Source organism: Pongo abelii, chromosome 18 (genome assembly GCF_028885655.2).
Source record: "Pongo abelii isolate AG06213 chromosome 18, NHGRI_mPonAbe1-v2.0_pri, whole genome shotgun sequence".
Taxonomy (NCBI): domain Eukaryota; kingdom Metazoa; phylum Chordata; class Mammalia; order Primates; family Hominidae; genus Pongo; species Pongo abelii.
The window spans coordinates 77,566,707-77,586,325 of record NC_072003.2 but is presented as its reverse complement, the minus strand read 5'-3'; the positions used below and the strand labels follow the sequence as shown (position 1 = coordinate 77,586,325).

Below are 19,619 nucleotides of genomic sequence, written 5' to 3'. Positions count from 1 at the left end.
CACGAAGTGTGTTTTGATACCTAATAAGCTGTTGTTCTTTACATGCAATGCCCCTCGGAGGTCCTGAGATCTCAAGACAGGGAGTGGGATATGCCAGACCCGGAGAAATAAAGCAACAGAAGCCCGACTCCAATAGATACTGGGTAAAGGAAAGAATAAACCATGGTAATGCAGGACTCAGACACACCTATCATTGTCCCAGACTTAGAGAACTCACATGGAATCCTAACACGCAGACACTGCTGCTAAATAAAAGAGAGTCCACTCCATCTTGAAAACAGGAAAACATCTTATTCTGCTAGCCACACTGGCTTCTTGGAATACACAGGAAAACGATAGGTGCTTGTCTTAAGAGGTGACGGCACCAGTGTGTAATTCACATAAGGATGTGAATGAGGTAGATCACATCTGTATGCTGTTCCACAACATAGGAACAAGCCCCACTGCCCCATTTTCTTTATTTAAATATGAATGGGGGCTGATGTGCCTCCCTCTCCTCCCTCTTTTTTTAATTATGCCAAATGGATTGGCCTTTTAAGACAGTGGTTTACTTCTGTACTGTCCCTGTTACCCTATTTTAATTGTTTTCATTTCTTCTCTTACTTCTAACTTTGGAGCATCTAAAACAGCTCAGCAGGAGGGCATTTTCCCATGAAATAATTAGTAGTCTTAGTAATTACATATAGGTTCTTAATATACTTCTATATGGAATGTGTTTTCACTTAAGTTATATTTTATTAAATAGCTGCTTCTCCCCAAAAGTAATTTGAGAGCTCTATAAAGGATATCTTGAATATAAAGAGACGATAGGGTAGATCAGAGTGGCTTCCTCTAAGAAATAGGATGGATCCTGAAATTAATCACTCAAACCGCAGCTAGAGAATTTGAAAGCAAAATCTGCAAAGTATGAACATTGATACTAAACATGGTAGAAAAGATGGGCCATGGGGTGAAGCAGACAGACTTGGAGTTTGGAAGCCAGATGGACCGAGCAAGGAGCCTGACTCTGAGCTCACCAGCTGTGTAACTCGGGTGAGTTCCTTCACCCTTCTGAGCCATCCCTTGGCTCGTCTGTAAAATGCAAAAAAAAAACACCAGGTTTTTGCATCCTCCTGGATGAGGGATATAAAGTGCCCAACACAGCACATGACAGGGATTTGATAAATGGGGGCTGTTAGCTGTCCCACTGTGGATGTGAGAATAGCATTCTGCTGGCTAAGAGGCAGACATGAATGTTCTAGAACATGGCGATCCTGGAATGTGCAGTGAAGGCAGGAAGAGGAAGAATGGGCAGGGAAGAACAAGTTGGGATGGAGGAATGAACTCTTATCTCCAGAAGCAGAGCTAAGAATGCCTACAGAGCCTTGGCACATGACAGCCTCCGCTGAGCCAAACGGCCCAAAGACTTCTGAATGAGCTTTTGCTGCAACGAAAAACTTTGGATCATTTTGAGAGCCTCCCGTGAGGCACCAATATGTTGCAGTACCTTCCCGGCCCCGACACTGATGTGATTCATCGTAGGTAACATATGAATACGCTCAAGCTGGCCAGCAGCTTGAAAAATTGGAGTCTATCAAATTGACCTTGAGAAACACAGGAAGGTAATATTTAGTGATATACCAGATGAAATCCTTGCACAGAGATGTGAGGTGAGGAAGGACCTGAAGGGAAGCAGACCAGCAAATATCAAGGGTCAGGGAGTTGGGGAATGATATAGAGACCAAGCCTAACAGATGTCACCAGAGCAAGAAGGCCTTACAACTTCACATCCTCTCTGCAGGGTATGAATGGTGCAATAGCATGAAATGGTAATGACAGTTTCTGGTGCTAAATTTGAGTGTCCATAATCATCATCTTGGGAAAATGAGGAACACAATATAATGGCATACACAGAGAACAAGTGAAAAGATGAGAGATGATGAACAGGTTGAGTTTCTTCAGCCTGCAACCTATCAAATCTAATTTTAAACATTCGGAGTCGCAGGTATTAGTTTTGTTTCTGTTCCATTTTCCTTTTCCTGTGTCCCCGACAGTGAATGATTTTGAATAATTCTTAGTCTGGGATCACTGGTCTACCTCAAGGCACTATATGTTAGAGTTAAACTATATAACAGTAAATTCTATCATCTGAAATTGACTCACAGGGACCCAATTATGGCTCAAAATATAAGAAAGAAAGACTGAACAGTGGGTCTTTGAGATCATCCCATCCAACCTTTTTCCTTAAAGATGAGGAAACATAGGCTCCAGATAGATCCAGAGGCTTACCCAAGGTCCCATCGTTAATTGGGGCAGGTCCAGGAATTTCTGCTCTAAGCATCAAACAATAATTAAAATAGGATAAATGCAGATGAATGTGTTCTCATATATATTGTGTTCTCAGAAAAGAAGAGGATAAATTTAATAATGCAAAAACAGTTGTGCTACAGCATTATCTTCCAAGACTGGTTTAAACATGAATGTCACTGTACAATCAGGTTATCATAGTGTCACTAGCGTCCCTGGAATTTTACCTTTCTAGTTTCAAATATTACATCAAATGGGCAGAGGTTTACAATTTTGACATGCCCTCCTGCTAGTCCCAAGTACACTGCAAGCCCTCAACAGTTGTCGGTCTACACTGTCAGTGGGAATGGAAATTGGAGCAACAAGATAAGAAATGACTCGGGAGGTTAGGCGTGGTGGCTCACGCCTGTAATCCCAGCACTTTGGTAGGCCTAGGCGCGCAGATCATGAGATCAGGAGATCGAGACTGTCCTGGCCAACATGGTGAAACCCCATCTCTACTAAAAACATAAAAATTAGCTGGGCATGGTGACGCGCGCCTATAGTCCCAGCTACTCGGGAGGCTGAGGCAGGAGAATCGCTTGAACCCAGGAGGTGAAGGTTGCAGTGAGTCGAGATCGTGCCACTGCACTCCAGCCTGGCGACAGAGTGAAACTCAGTCTCAAAAAAAATAAAAAGAAAAATAAAAAAAAGAAAAAGAAAATGACTCGGGAACTGTTACCAAAATTTTAAATGCATATGCCCTTTGAATCAAGGAGTCCACTGCTAAGAGTCTGCCCTAGGCATTTACTCACAAATGCATAAATAAAGAATGTTCACAGCAGCATAGTTTAGGCCCAATATCAGATGAAATTGTAAGAAAGACTGATGCAAGAAAGAGAGAACTGTGAAACACCATTGCTTGGAATAACAAATAGCAAAACAATGCAAACAACCTAAATGGCCACCAAAGGGAAGACTGGTTATAACATAAGCACATCATGGAATATTATGCAGCAGTTAAAACAATGAAGTAGATCTATATGCACTAACGAGAGATTTCCTGTAGCACTAAGTTTAAAAAAAAAAAAGTACAGAACAGAATGTGAGTATGTTTGCTGGTATATATATAACCTTTTTCTGGAAGAATACATAATGTTCATCTTCCAAGAGAAGGACCAAGAAAGACTTGCACATTTCATTTTTCACCTTCCCATTCTGCATGTAGATTCAAATAAGATGCACGTACTCCCATTTGTACTCTTCTCAATACATCTCTAAAGATTACTACTATCCCACCTACTAGAGGTTACTATTTTTTAACGTTAGTCAGAAAGAGAATAAAATGATCAGAAAAAGTAAGACTGTGTTTTCTTTGTTATTTAACCCAAAATAATAAGTCTGGTGAGCTCAAGATAAGGGCTCATTTCAAATATACTGAATTTCAAATATTTCATCATAAATACACTGAGAAAGCAGAAATAAATCTTCCTTTCCTTTATTTTCATAACTTTTCAGTCCAGAATACAAAAAATTTTCTTAAGTACACTGTGGTCTGTTTCTTCAAATGGCAAGAAATCTTTCATAGCATTCGAAAATCAAGATGGCCTCTGCAGGGTGTATCCAGCCCCCTTCAGGCTCTGCTCCCAAACATGCTGCTCTATCTCCTCCTCCTCTCCTCCCATGGCCTCTGCACCTGCCATTCCCCTACCCCATCTGACCCTTTTCCACCCTCTTCAGGTCTTTCTTGAGATCTTAGTTCAATCACTTCTTCCTTGGGGACCCCAAAGGTCTCCCAAATCCCTGGCATCATTACTGATTCCTAGGACCACTCACTGTTTTTTCAAGTTTACATTAAGATCTGTGTCTTTTGACTAAGTTTGTCTTGCACAATAGGCTGAAAGCTCTAAGAAGACGTGGCAATGTCTGTTGTCCTTAACAGTAGACCCCAGCACCCATCACAGAGGTGCACTTCATGAATATGTGAATGAATGAAAAGTGAATGAATGCAGTCTAGACTTCATTCTGAAATCCAGTGATGTTTCAAAAATCAAACAGCTTGCATCACTCTCTAGCTCAAACCCTCTAATGTCTTCCTCACCGCTATCTCAGAGTCCACCAGACACCCATCCCCCAACAGCACCTCTCCTACCCAGTCCATTGATCTCCAGCCACACTAGCTTCCCTGATGATCCTTGAAATCTCCACACTTGTGCCTACCTCTGAGCTTTAGCATATGCTGTTCTCACTGCTAAGAGATACTTCTCTTGACATTTGCATGGCTTACCTCTACTTCATTCAGGTCTCAGATCAAATGTCACAATTTTGGAAGGCTCCCTGCTGATGACTCCATCACGCTCACGCTGTCACTCCCCCCACCTTCCTCTGCTTTACAGACCTTTATTTACTGACATTATGGTAAATATTAAACTTGATTATGGCCTATTTTTCCTACCTAGAAGGTAAGCCTACGAGGGCAGGGATTCTGTTTCGTTTAATACTATATCCTTGGTCCCAAGATTATTGCAAGCCCTTAGTAAATATTTAAGTAGACATATATCAACATCAACTTCTACATAGATCGAGAAAAGTAAGAAATCAGAGATAGGGTTAAAGCCTCCTTCTTTCTAATCTTAAAAACCATAAGCATAACAGTCTCCTAGTTGCAATCATGGGTGTTCACCACGTTTTATTTTTCTTAATAAATGAGTTAAATGAATAAACATTCTCAAACCCCTGACTAATAAAGCAGATGACACTGACAATGAACTATAAACAAATGCATGAATAATAATAGACTTGCTCATGCTTTCATTCATAAAACAAACAAAGTGAAGATGACTTTAAAAATAAAGACATGATTCCAAGAGCAATAAACTTTACACACTCCACTAAAATCTCCATGTGGTTAGCCCGGCATGTGTATTTGACAATTTAAAAAAACAACAACAGTCAAGCGCTTACCCATTCTTCTAAAATGCGTGACACTGCTTCACTCGCCCTTGCCATGTTCCTGCAGGCCAAGATCACATGTGCACCATGGAGGGCAAAAGACTTCGCGGTTTCGAACCCTATGGTTTGAAGGAAAGTCAATGTTAGAAAACGTAACATCAACACAGTGAGTCATGTTGAATGGCCTTTACCGGAGCACCACTTAAATTAGCCCAAGTTCTCAGCCAGGGGTGATTTTGACCCCCAGGGGACAGGAACAAATGTCTGGAGACATTTTCAGTGGCCACAGTTGTGGGGTAGAGTCCTACTGGCATCTAGTGGGTAAACACCAGGCATGCTACAAAATATCTTACTATGAACAGGGCAGCCCCCGACAACACAGAACCATCTGGCCCGGACTGTCAACACCGTGATGGTGAGAAAACTTGTCCCAGGGATGCAGTGATTTCAAAGATGAAGACTGGGACATAGAAGAGCTCACGGCATGTCCAGCCATTTAACCATCGATAATGACCAGATCCTGTGCCCACGATAAGGACTTTATGCTCTACTCTATGGTAAGTGTCCCCAGCACCTCTGCTTCCACCAGTGTTACCTAGGTTTCTTAGCCCCATTTCCTACTGAGAACAATTAGAAAAGATGGACAAAATAACACACGTGCATACACACCCATATCTGTTTGAAGGCATCAGAAGGGCACTATGACTAAGAATTTTGGGGGCAAAGATCTGCAAAAATTGCAAGGCCAGCATTTGGCAGCTTTTTTCCTTCAAGGCATATTTCATTTCCAAACATAGTGGTTGGAAGCCTGAGAAGATGGGCTGAGCTTTTGGCAATTTTATAACAGGGAAAAAAGACACAAATTTGAGCTCAGGACCCACCAGGAAAGGGCCACGGTAAATATACCAAACCTTTGGTTGGGATCCTAAAGAGTTATACCCTCGCTGTAATAACAAGAGACAGTCCAGCCTTCACAAGAGTGGAAACTCAGCTTCAGGCCATTTCAATTTCTAGTTTGATTAAAGTGATCAGTCCCTATCTATCCAATTTCCAGAAGCAAGAGAAAATATTCTCTGGAGGAAGATACCATTATCTAGAGTCTCAAATTACCACTATAATTATTTCAAATACTCATATAAACTCTCAGACATTCAAACAAAATAGCTAAGCATACGAAAAGAAAAAACTTCACCAAAAGCCACAGGGGAAAAAAATGGAAATAAATGCACAGGAGATCTGTCTAATCAAGTTGTTCAGAAACAGTGATTACAGTAAGTCTGACTGATAAGTTCAAGGAACAAAACGCAAGATGGAGAATTTTGCCAGGGAATTAGAAACAATAAAAAAATCAAATAGATATTCTGAAACTTAAACAAAATAAGAGTAATAAGAGTAAAGAAGAATTCAACATATAGTTTAACAGAATACAAGACACAGCTGATGACAAGATTAAGGAAACTACAAAATAAGTTAATAAAAAAATCCAAAGTGAAGCATAAAAAGAAAAAATAACACAATAAAACAAAGCACAGAAGAGACATATGAAACACATACTCGCATGCTCTCACACATACATGTAATCTGAGTTCCAAAAGAAGTGAAATAGATTAAGATAAGCAATATTTGAAGACAGAATGGCTGATAATGTTACAAAATCAATGACAGATATACAGCCACAAATTCAAGAAGTATCCTGACACATAAGCAGAAATATGTATGTGTTGACATGTATATGTATAAATGTGTGTGTCTACATGTATGTGTGTGTGTATATATATATATATGTGCAAGCCACAAGCAGAAATATACGTGTATATATATATATATTTCTGTCTGTGTGAGCCACAGACAGAAATATATATGTGAGTGTATATCGGTATGTGTGTATGTGTGTGTAGATACACATATATACACATACATGTCAAAGCAAGGCACATCAGAGTAAAACCGCTAAAAACTGCAGATAGTTTTAGAAGTAGTTAGAGACTAGTAGCTACAAGACTGATAGTTATACCTCTCAGGAAAATGATGGAAGCCACAGCTGAAAAAAATAAAACTTTCATCTTAGAATTCTATACCTAGTGAAAATATTCTTGAAAAATAAAGGAAGAGAGCAAAAATTTTAAGCAAACGAAAGCTGCTTTTTGTTTATCACCTACACTACACCTAGTGTCGCGTATAGACCCACACTAGAGGAAACACTAAAGGATGCTCTTCGGGCAGGAGGAAAATGACCCTAGCTGTAAACCCAGAGATGCAGAATGTAACAAAGAGCAACATAAAGGGTAACGACATATTAAGATCCAAATGGTAAGAGTGAACTCTGTGAGTTTTAAAATACATAGCAAAAATTACTATATCAATAATAATAACAATGCTTAACCAAGGAGGTGGGTAATGGAAGTAAAGTATCCTAAGGTTCTTGTCTTCTCCAGGAAGTAATATAATACTGATTTATATTAGATTTTAATAAGTCAAAGATGCAAGCTGTAAATCTCTACAAATTTAAAAAGCTAATGGAGAAGAAAAGTAGAATAATAAAAAGGCAAGAAAGGAGAGAAGATGACTAAGTACAGTGGCCTGTAATTCTAGCACTGTGGGAGGCCAAGGCATGAGGATCACTTGTGACCAGCTTGAGCAACATAGCAAAACTCTGCCTCTACAAAAATTAAAATTAAAAAAGAAATAGCCAGGTATGGCGGCAGGTACCTGTAGTCCCAGCTACTCAGAAGGCTGACATCGGGGAATTGCTTGAGTCCAAGAGTTCAAGGCCATAGTGAGCTATGATTATGCCACTGCACTCTAGCCTGGGTGACAGAGCAAGGCCCTATCTCAATTTAAATGAAAGGAAGAAAGGAAAGAGAAAGAGAGAGAGAGAGAAGGAAAAGAAAAAAGAGAAAGAAAGAAGAGAAAGAAAGAGAGAGAGAGAGAAAAGGAAAAGAAAAAAGAGAAAGAAAGAAGAGAAAGAAAGGAAAGAGGAATATAGAATAACTTCACAGGAAGCCAATAATAAGGTGGTATATTTAAGCCCAAACCCAAATATATCTGTCATTACATAAAATATAAATGGCCTAAACATGGCAATTAAAATAAAAAGTTTGTCAGACTGAAGAAAACATAAATATACATAAATTCTCCTTATGAAGGAATGTACATTATGTTTTATACCTTATTTAAACATAAGGATAAAAAAATTAAAGTAAAAGAATAGAAAAGGTATACTGTATAACGTGGGCCAAAAGAAATCTGATATAGCTGTACTAATTTCAGAAAAAAACAGACTCTAAAGCAAGAAGCATTACAAGAGAAAGCGTTAAATATTTCACAATGGTAAATTTCAATCCACCAAGAATACATGACAATTCTAAATTTATATGTACTTAATAATAGAGCCTCTCATATATGTCAAAAATTGACAGAATTAGGAGAATAAATGAGAAATTCACAATTACAATGGGAGATTTTAACATATCCCTCTTAGTAACAGATAAAATAAGCAGACAAATACAAAGTATATAGAAGATTTGAACAACTTAATTGATAAACTGAAAATAATTGAATATGATAAACACTGAAAGCAACAGCAAAATATACTCAAGTACTTCAAGAATACTTACCAAAACTGATGATTTGCAGGGCCAAAAGCAAGTCTCAATGAATTTCAAAAGATTAAAATTAGAAAGCATGCTCTTTGACCGCAATGGAATTAAATTACAAATCAATAACAAGATCCCAGAAAATTCTCGTTTCTGGAAATATATTTATAAATAAATATGATATTATGGCTCAAAAAATTACAATGAAAGTTAGAAATATTTTAAACTCAATAATTGCAAATACATACACAAACTTAAGGAGTATAGCTAAAGTCATGGTTAAAAGAAAATCTATAGCCTTAACTATATATATTAAAAAGAAGGCCAGGCACAGTGATTCATGGCTGTAATCCCAGGAATTTGGGTGGCCAAGGTGGGTGGATCGCTTGAACCCAGGAGTTCGGGACCAGCCTGGGCAACACGGCAAAATTCCATCTCTACAAAAAATTAGCTGGGTGTGGTGGTGCACACCTGTGGTCCCAGCTACTCAGGAAGACGATCATGCCACTTCACTCCAGCCTGGGTGACAGAGTGAGATCCTAATCCAAAAAAAAAGAAAGAAAGAAAAGAAGATGATCTAAGCATCCAAGATGATCTAAGCATCCATTACATTAGGAAAATAACCCAGCACATTAAGCCTAAAGAAAGCAGAATGATGGAAATAAAAGGAGAAAGGAGAAACTTATAAATCTAAAACAAACATAAAATACAGAGAAAAAAAGAAGCTAAGTCTGTCAATTGAAAAAACTAATAAAATTGATAAAGGGCTAGCAAGACTGACAGAGAGAGAGAGAGACAGAAAGAGACGGCATGAACAACCAATATCAGGGATGAATAAAAGGACATCATTATACCACATAAAAGCATCAGCAACAAAAGCAAAACTAGACAAGTGAGATTACATAAAACTAAAAAGCTTCTGCATGTTAAAGAAAACAATCAAGACATTGAAAGGGCAAGCTACAAAATAGTAAAAAATACTTGCAAATCTCATAACTGACAGTGTTCATATCCAAAATATATAAGGAACTCCTAAAACCCAATAGCAAAAAAAAAAAAAAAAAAAAAAAAAAAACACACGGATTTTAAAAACAAGCAAAGGAACCGAATAGACGTTTCTCCAAAGAAAACATACAAATGGCCAAGTGTACGAAAAGGGGCTCACTGTCACTAAACCTCAGGAAAATGCAAATTGAAACCACAGTGAGATGTCACTTTACACCTGTTAAGATGGTTCTCATCATAAAATGAAAGATAACAAGTATGGTTGAGGGTGTAGAAACAAGAGATCCCTTGTGCATGAGAAACTTACATTCCTTAGTGGAATGTAAATTGGTGCAGCCATTATGAAAAACAGTACGGAGGTTCCTCAAAAAATTAAACATAGAATTAAAAATTGCTGCATTATGATCCAGCAATCCTACTTCTGGATACATATCCAAAAGAACTCAAATCAGGATCACAACAATATGTGTGCCCTCTCATGTTCACTGCAGCATTATTCATACTAGCCAAGACATGGAAGCAGCCTAAATTTCTACTGATGAATGAATGGATAAAGGAAATGTGGAAGACACACACACAAACACACACACACACACACAAACACACAATGGAATATTATTCAGCCTTAGGAATGAAGGAAATTCTGCTATTTGCAACAACATGGATGAACCTGAAGGACATTATGCTAAGTGAAATAAGCCAGACACAGAAGGACAAATACTACATGATACAGTTTATATGAGGAATCTAAGACACTCAAACTCATAGAGGCAAAAAATAGAATGGTGGTTGCAAAGGGCTGGGGAGAGAGAGAAACAACGAGGTATTAGCCAACGGGCATGAAGTTTCAGGTATGCCAGATGGAAAGGCCCTAGAGATCTACCACATAGTACTGTGCTCACATTGTATCGTGTACCTATAAATTATAATGGTTTCACAGGTATATACTTATCACCAAACTTATCAAGTTCTATACATCAAATACGTAAGGCTTTTTGTACGTCAATCATACCTCAATAAAGTTGTTTTTAAAAATGAAAAATAAAGAAAAGGACTACAGATCGTACGAACCCTAAGAAGATCTTAAGATATGGTGAACAACTTTATACCAATGAATTTACAATACAGGTAAAAAAGACAAATTCCTAGAGAAACACTACAAAAAAAGGTGCCGCAAGAAGAAATGGAAAACTGAGGTTCTGTATATTAAAAAAAATATGAATCTATATTTTAAAGTCATCTCAAAAAAGGGGAAAGGAGAGGAGGGGAGGGGAGGGAGGGAGGAAAAAGAAGAGGCAGTCTAATCCAGAGCTTGAACACCAAGCCATTGCTCTAAACTAACAAATACCATATTTTGTAATCTGTGGTGGAAGACCATACAGAGTACAGCACAATAACAAAGTAGTCAATTCTGCTAGAGAAGGCAGCAATGTAATTCGGCCAAACCCATGTCAAATGGCCATAAATTATTGTTTACAAGATAATGTTAATAGGCACAGAAAATCAGCATACCGTTACCTTCCTGACATCACCACGTGAAAGAGCCTAGTAAAGTTCATTCATTCATATCACTCCCACAGGCCTAATCTTCATAAAGAACAGTCTACTTATATAGAATACTTCTCAAGGAAAATCAGCATAGCACAGAGGAAAACTCAAGTTGGACATAGTTGTGTTGCTGCCACTTCTAACCACGTACAAGCTGTGGGATCTAAGGTCACGCCTTGAACCCATGTGAAACTCAGTTATCGTTTCTGTAAAATGGGGAATAAGTGGTAAACATATATTGAGAGCCTAACATAATCACAGTAGGTGGAAAACAAACGTTAGTTGCCTGCTTTTTGCAAAATCCTTGGTGTCCTATGCCTCTTCCCCAATTTGTATGACCTACCAAATCCAGCACAGTCACTATGACTAAAAAATTAAAACTTGCTCCTAGATGTGCTACCAATGGTAACCTGAGGGCTGAATGACTTGAATACCAACCAGAATTCAAGAAATCAGCCATGGGCTCCACCATTCCATTTGTCTGAATATGGACTCTGGAGCACAATTTAACCTCATTGCTGAGACAACCTGAAATTATTTTTTGAGATTTTGCCAAATCCCATATTCCAAAATACTTATTACCTAAAGATGACCCCTGATACTTAAATCAAATGCTGAAATAATGCACAAAGGACTTAAAACCCCAAGTATTTAACACCTAAATCCATTTGCCTCCCCTTGGGTGTGTGTGTAGTAAAAGGTGTTTGAAGCTATATCTCCAACCTTTAAAGCAAGACGACAATAATCTCAAATTTATTCATTTTTACCTGTGATGCCAATGTCACCGCTTATCACCAGTGAGCAAAAGACACCTAGATCATTTGGGGAAAATGAGAGAAGTAAAATGCCAGGTTTTGTAGCCCAGCTGGCTGGGGGCAGGCACCGAACAAAGTCTTGCTTACTGATCTGCCCCATCAATCAGGCTAATGAGATGCTGACAGCCATATGCAAGCAACACAGTGACCAAACACAACTGTACTTGTGAGCCCGGGACTTCACACACCCAGAAGATCTTGGAGGGAATGGTGGACTCTGGGTCCCTTTGAAATTTCCAGGTCAAAGCAATGATCAGGAATATCTTTCTTCACAATTTCATCACAGGGTATTAAAAAAAAATGATGTAAGAGAGTGAAAATGAGAGTAAACACAATTCTTAGTCATTCATTAGCAGCTACTTTTTAACAGATTGAGAAAGCATCGATATAACACAAGGCCAGGCAGGTTCCAGAGCTTGATTGATTGACTGATTGACTGATTGAGACAGACTCTCGCTCTGTCACCCGGGCTGGAGTGCAGAGGCGCCATCTGCAACCTCTGCTCACTAGAACCTCCACCGCCGGGATTCAAGCAATTCTCATGTCTCAGCCTCCCCAGCAGCTGGGATTACAGGCGCATGCCACCACACCCGGCTAATGTTTGTATTTTTAGTAGAGACGGGGGTTTCACCATGTTGGCCAGGCTGGTCTTGAACTCCTGACCTCAAGTGATCCACCCACCTCGGCCTCCCAAAGTGCTGGAATTACAGGCATGAGCCACCACACCCAGTCCAGAGCTTTATTTATCCACTTTCTCAGGTTAGTGGTAAGCTCCTTGAGCCTTACGCCCTCCCATCTCCGTATTTCGCCAGACTAGCACCCAGTAGGATTCAATAAATATCTGCTGAAGAAACAAATGGTTCTTGCAGACTGCTAATAGGCTGCAGTTCTGGACTATTTTAAAACAATCCAGGCTGTTTGAAACTGCAACATGGATGGCCCTCTTCCTTCCTTTATAATAATGAATAAATATTAAAATCCTGCAAAGATACTGCTCACCATAGTTTTGAATGATGCTACCAAGAAATCTGTGGGGGAAAAGCATGCCGTTTTCCTATCAAATTTTATTTACCCAAACAAACCTGTTAAGTCATGCTATCTCACTTGACAAAATAACCCACGGCAAAGGACTTTTTATTACCAGAAAGGGCACATCTGACAAGACAGCAGCAACAGGCTACAGGCTCAAGCTTCCGCCCTCTCTCCTTTAGAGAATTCCTGACTGTAGTTAAGGGTAAGCCATCTGTCTCTGTGTCTTGTGAAATTACACTCTGGTTCTTACATCTTCCTTTATCTAAGCAATGCATTACCCGTTGCTAGTCTACTTTTAAAAGCTGCAATAGACAACTCCATTTTCTTACCCTTTACAATTGCCTTTGGAACAGAAACAAAGCATGGCTATTTCAAAAGATGATAGTTTAACAGGAAGGACAATAACACTTTTATAGTAAACCATATCTCTAGAGTGTGGAGTTTTATATAAAAAAAAAAAGTTTAATAATGCTACCTACTGTTAAAGTCCTGGATAAAACCCAAGAGAATAACATCCCTCACTCTGGTAATACTGCAGCTGACGGCCAGTTTAATTAGCTAAATGTAGTAGTGCTAAGCCTATTCTGCACAGTGCCAAAGTTTGTGCAAAATAATGAAGGCAATGGTTTACTAAATTTAATAACCTGATTCATCTTATAAAAAATTAACTTTATGACAATGTTTAAATTGAACTAGCTTAAGTGCACGGAGATGGCAAGAGTGTGTTCGGAAGAATATTTAAACCTAATAATACCAAGAAAATAAAGACGTTTTAAAGCAATGAACAGCATCAGTTTTTCTAGCACTTGTTACATCAGATCCAATCAGAAAAATGACGTGGCCATGGAGGCTTAATAGCTCACTGTCTTGGGTTTTAAGCTTTGAACACAAGCATTCAAGTTCTATAAAATGGAAAAGGTGCAAAGTAATTTAAATATCTACTTATCTTATCTTACATAGTTTTCACTCTTTAGAACAGAGGTCACAAACTGATGATGAGAGGACAAGTCAAGCCCACAGACCCTGTTTTGTGTGGCCCATACTTTCTTCCCTTCCCTTCCTTCCTTCCCTTTCCTTTCCTTCCTTTTCTTTCCTTCCTTCCTCCCTCCCTTGCTCCTTCTCTCCTTTCTTTCCTCCTTTGCTCCTTCTTTCTCTCTCTCCCTCCCAATCTCTCTTCCTTCCTTCCTAATTTGAATTAGTTGCCAGCATTAAAACATTGGGGAGATCACAGGTCCAAAGCTAGATGTGTAGCTTCTCTGAAAATGCTTACACCACTGGGTCCCCAATCCCATGTGGTGACAGGCTAGCTGAGAAGCCACTGTCAGCTAGATGTGGGGTTTGGGCTTTCTAGTTGGTGATGTTGGCCATGGTCATCACCCGTGCTGCTGGCATTACCCACCAGGCCACTGCAGGCACTTGATGCTCAGTGCACATTATCCAGGAAATGTCCTTGCTAGAGACATGACTCAAGCCTTACCACAAAACACCCTCAGTCCATATGTTCACAACTCAGTCACCGAATCTCAAAGAACATCTCCCACTGATCCGGTTGAGATTTTATTTAAACCATGTCAAACCCTACTCTGTCAAGCATGAGAATATTAGGATGCTAGCTATGCCTTGGAAAACCCCGCAGTAGCACTTGGCTTTGCATGGACAGAGAAGCACAAGGGTAGCAGGCTCAGGGATCTGCAGGAGCTTGGACCCATGGTGCAAGGTCCCTTGCATTTCACAAATGTCACTGAGGGGCAGCAGAACCTCTGGGCCAAGAACTTTACTGGAAGGAGATAAAGATGAAACAGACAAGCAAAAAGGCAGGGTGCTTGGCCAAAAAAACAAACAAACAACAAAAAAAAAAGATCAAGGATTGGGGAGCAACTCCATGTGAATAAATCACATGAATACAACGGAGATGAAGCTCCTTGCAGCAAGCAAAAACTGTGGGACTCCTCTGTAGGCAGCGGGAGCCTGTGGATTTAGGCAGGGAGTAAACACTATGAGTTATTATTCATATTATTGTTTTATCCATTTACAGTACCTCCAGTGGTCACAGTGGACTTGCTCAAGATACTGTGGCCTTGTGACCAGCCAGGAATGGACGACATGCCCTCTTATCCTGAGCGGCTCAAGGTATAAATTAGAAAATCATGTAGGAAGCAAAAAAAATCTACAAAGCCAGTGACCGCCTAAGTCTAGGTGTCCAAGGTGCCCCGTGGGCCACTGGTGAGCTCAGCGAGTTGTTTACCCAGACAGGGAACACAAAGGGAGAAATGGCTTGGGCGTGGTGGTGGAGAACATCGGAGCAGGCAGCCGTACCCCATGAGACTCACTGGTAGGTTGGACAAGTGGGGACAGAGTCACCCACAGAATCCTCAGGCACAAAAAACATCAAGGTGGGAACCCTGTCCCCTCAAATACTGACAAAGCTCCCACGGAAGTAGGAGCTAAGAAAAAGGCAGCTTCTTTCCCTGATGCCAGGAAGGTTCTTTCTGGTTTAGGTTTTTTAATTTTCTCCATATTGTGGATGTACTTGGGCAGTGTCCCCATTTACTGTAAATTATGGTTTTAATTATCATTTTTATTAAGATGCCCAAAGGAGTTGGGGCTTACAATACCCGTAATTTCCAATGGGTTGTTATTATTAATTTATAATTGTGAAACACTGGGGACAAACGTTACTCGTAACTGGGCACAATTAAAAGGCCACAGAGATGGTGATTTCCAGCCCCCTCCAGCCCCGCCCCGCAAACATAGCACTAAAACGATCTTTAGGAACCAATCAACAAGTTGTAGAATCTTCCAGCACACATCCTCTCCCTCCCTGGAGATCTGCCATTATGTATAGAGCAAGAAGATAGGCCTAATGTCTTTCAGCTTGGGTTAGATATGGGGACAATGCAAATGTGGGAACTGTTTTTGTATTAACAAACTACTAGCTTTAAGGATGAGTTTCTCTTATATCCTCCTAAAAGTAGGAAGACCATACTTTCCAAACTAATCTGATTAATGTAAATGAAATTACAGTGACATGACGTTGACGATGATCTTGAAATCCAACTCCCCCACGGGCATTTCCAGATGAAGTTCTAAGATGTACATTCACCACACCTATATGCTCAATGCCACATCTGCAATGACTAGATAATCCATACTGCTGTTTCTGTAGTTACTTTAATTACCTGAATGATCACATCTACCTCCCACGCCATTTCAATTACATAGTTCTGAGTTCCAAAGAGTTAGAGATCATGCTTACTTAACATGATCCACAGCTGTCAAATCTTAAGAAATTACAAAACTACACAGGTCTCTCTAGAGAAAATAAGTCATAGCCAGCCCTACTTTTTAAAAGTATGTGGTTTATACAGCGAGCAACAAATCCCTACAGAGCTTCCTAAATAGCCCTAATAACATAAATACATCTCAAATATATTTATCAAAAAAATACCAATTCGAGAAGTGGGAAATGGGTCAGTTCATGTGGAATATCTTTAAAACACACCAGGCGGCATCTGCATGCTTTGGGCAGTACAAGGCTGAGGCTGTAATGTTTTGTAAAGCTGTACGATAAATCCCAATTGACTGCATGAGATCTCTCGAGAGGCAAGACTGACCCCAGTCTGGCTACCAGTGCTGCCACTGTGCTGGGTGAATAAGTTCTCATTTAACCTGCCAGTGACAGTCCTGGTTAGGAATGAGTGAGAAAAATGTCCAAAGATTACAATTAACATGGTCCTAGACAGGCAAATGCAGACAGATTCTACGAGGGTAACTACATCGAACGGCACTCCTGTCGGTAAAGATCTGGGGCAACCAGGCAACTTCACAGATTAATGAAGGAGGGGGGATAGGAAATGGCTTAACATATTTGGGGGCAGTTGGGACACAGCTATCAAATTTGAAGTGGACATGCTCTTTGACCCAGCCACAACCAGAAATTTATCCTACAAATAGACTTGCTGACATGAGCAAATATGTGGGAGGAATATTCAATACGGCATTATCTACAACAGACTGCAATCAACCAAAATGTTTTATCAATTAGGTTAAATAAATTATATTGCATGAATAGGACAAAATACTGTATTACACCTAAAAAGAATGAGGAGAAATGATAGGGAGATGCACGGAAACATCTCCATGTTGCAATTTTTTTTTTTTTTGAAACGGAGTCTCTCTCTGTCGCCCAGACTGGAGTGCAGTGGTGCAATCTCGGCTCACTGCAAGCTCTGCCTCCTAGGTTCACGCCATTCTCCTGCCTCAGCCTCCCGAGTAGCTGGGACTACAGGCACCTGCCACCACACCCGGCTAATTTTGTGTATTTTTAGCAGAGATGGGGTTTCACCATGTTAGCCAGGATGGTCTCGATCTCCTGACCTCATGATCCACCCGCCTCAGCCTCCCAAAGTGCTGGGATTACAGGCGTGAGCCACTGTGCCCGGCCAACATGGCACTTTTATAAACTTGTCTGAGAACCTTAGGAAGAAAAATAAAACAGCACAAAATAAAAAATAAAAAATTTAGGCCTCCTGTTAAAAAAAACATGTAATCAAGCTTTTTAGAGGCAGAGACCCCTGTGTCTTTTAAAGGCACTCAACAAGATACAGCTCTTTTGCTCCCTTTCTTGTTAATACAAGAAAGTAACAATTGCTCCATAATTCCACCCCCTACATGTGCTGTCTGGCCCAAGTTCATGTTCTTCAGAGGGCAATCCTTTTGTTAACTAACAAATGACACACACAGGCATGTGCACACACGTGCACACACACACCCATGGTCTCACTTCCTATAATTCTGTACTCACAGTCATATCTACTAAGACAACCAAAGTGTTTCTGGGTGTTTAGAAGTAGAAAGATTTATCCTGAAGTTTGGTCTTTTTTCTTGATGAATTAATTTATAGCCACTTCAAGAGAAGAAGGGAAGGAACCCAATTCTGAATTTGTAAGCACGCTATATTCTATTACTGAACGTGTCTCATTGTTTTAACAGCTGGTACAGGATTTCCTTTCACCATTGAGGCCTCCGTTACTCTTTCTCGTCTGCTCGAGACAGGGTTCTTTATGATTTAGAGCAAGCAGGCCAGCCACCAGGATTCTATACCCACACACTCATCCAAAGAGACCCTGTTCCTTGACTTACTTAATGACCAAAAGGGCTGTGATCCCTCTTGGCAACGTAGTTCCCACTCCTGTCAATTAAGAAGTGCTTAGGAGGGAATTGTTTAAAAAAGAAAAATTAAGAAAAAAAAAAAAGAAAGACCTTCATTCCATTGCAAGCTCTCAGAAATGAAAAAGCCAGCCCCATCCCGCACCATCCACGTGGACAATGTGCTACCTTTCTAATTCAAGCACCTTTAAAAAAAAAAAAAGACAGAAAGAAAGAAAAAGAAAAATTCAGATTAACCTTGGCTCTCACCATTAAAAAAGCGAAAAGTGGTATATCACTTTGCCTCTTGAAAAGATTAAATTCTTTATGCTCCCAAAGTCACGTGGAAGTGCTCAAAACACAATGTTGGGAAAATTCAGCAGTTTTTTGAGGCTCACTTTTAAAGTGTCCAAATTGACTTTTCATTCTCCATCGCTTATAACTTTTTAAGATGCAACTTTTCAAAAATATGACTTAAATTCATGCTTCGAAGCTACATCAATGGCCAGAGTTCCATTAACTCTGTGCTCTGTGGGCTCACCATGACTTTGCCTAAAATGAATGATTCCTCCAACTCCAAACCGGACATTTATTGTGATTGGTTAGGAAGTGGTACTCAAACATACAAAAAAGAGGCAAAATGTAAAAAACTTTAAAGCAAATTGAGTTTAATAGAAAAACACCAAATTAAAGGATAATCTTTACCTTGTAGTTGCTTTTTTAAAAGTATCTCTGATAATCAAAAAAAAAAAAGTATCTCTGATAATCTATGTAACCAGATCACTATCTTAGAGATCTTTAATATAATTACTTTCTAAAGTTTTGTAAAATCTAACAGTGGCTTGTGTGTGTTTGTTACTATTGTTGTTTTGGTCTTTAAAAAAAATAATGCTGACACCATCTCAATTCAAGTTGATAACATTTAAAGCAAGCCCTAAGTTTCTGCTTCTGTGGGTTTTCTTGCAGTGGTCAAATATCCACAACAGTCCCGCGTGGAAGGCACGGGCAATGCTAGCTTTAAAACAAGGAGTAAATTATACTCTGTACCTCACTTCTTTCACATGCCAGGATGCACGGAACAAAACACACAGAATCATTGCGAGTTTGACCTTTTTGGTTATAACACATTCAGTGATTAAAGCACCCAGATAAAAGAAATTCTCCATCACTTTTTACGCTATCTGAGAAGCCATCTGAGTTTGAATAAAATTAGACACTCAGAAGGGAGAGACGGGAAGGAGTTTTTCATTTGATAATA

General features: G+C 39.6%; 1 protein-coding gene across 7 annotated transcripts in view; it reads right to left on the bottom strand.

The window, feature by feature from the left end:
• Positions 1-19,619, bottom strand: part of WWOX (WW domain containing oxidoreductase) — a 1,117,686-nt gene that overhangs the window by 1,050,084 nt on the left and 47,983 nt on the right. For all 7 annotated transcript variants that reach the window (XM_054533076.1, XM_054533075.2, XM_054533077.2 and 4 more), the window contains 1 exon segment: positions 5,230-5,336. In XM_054533076.1, the coding sequence (XP_054389051.1) occupies positions 5,230-5,336 (107 nt within the window).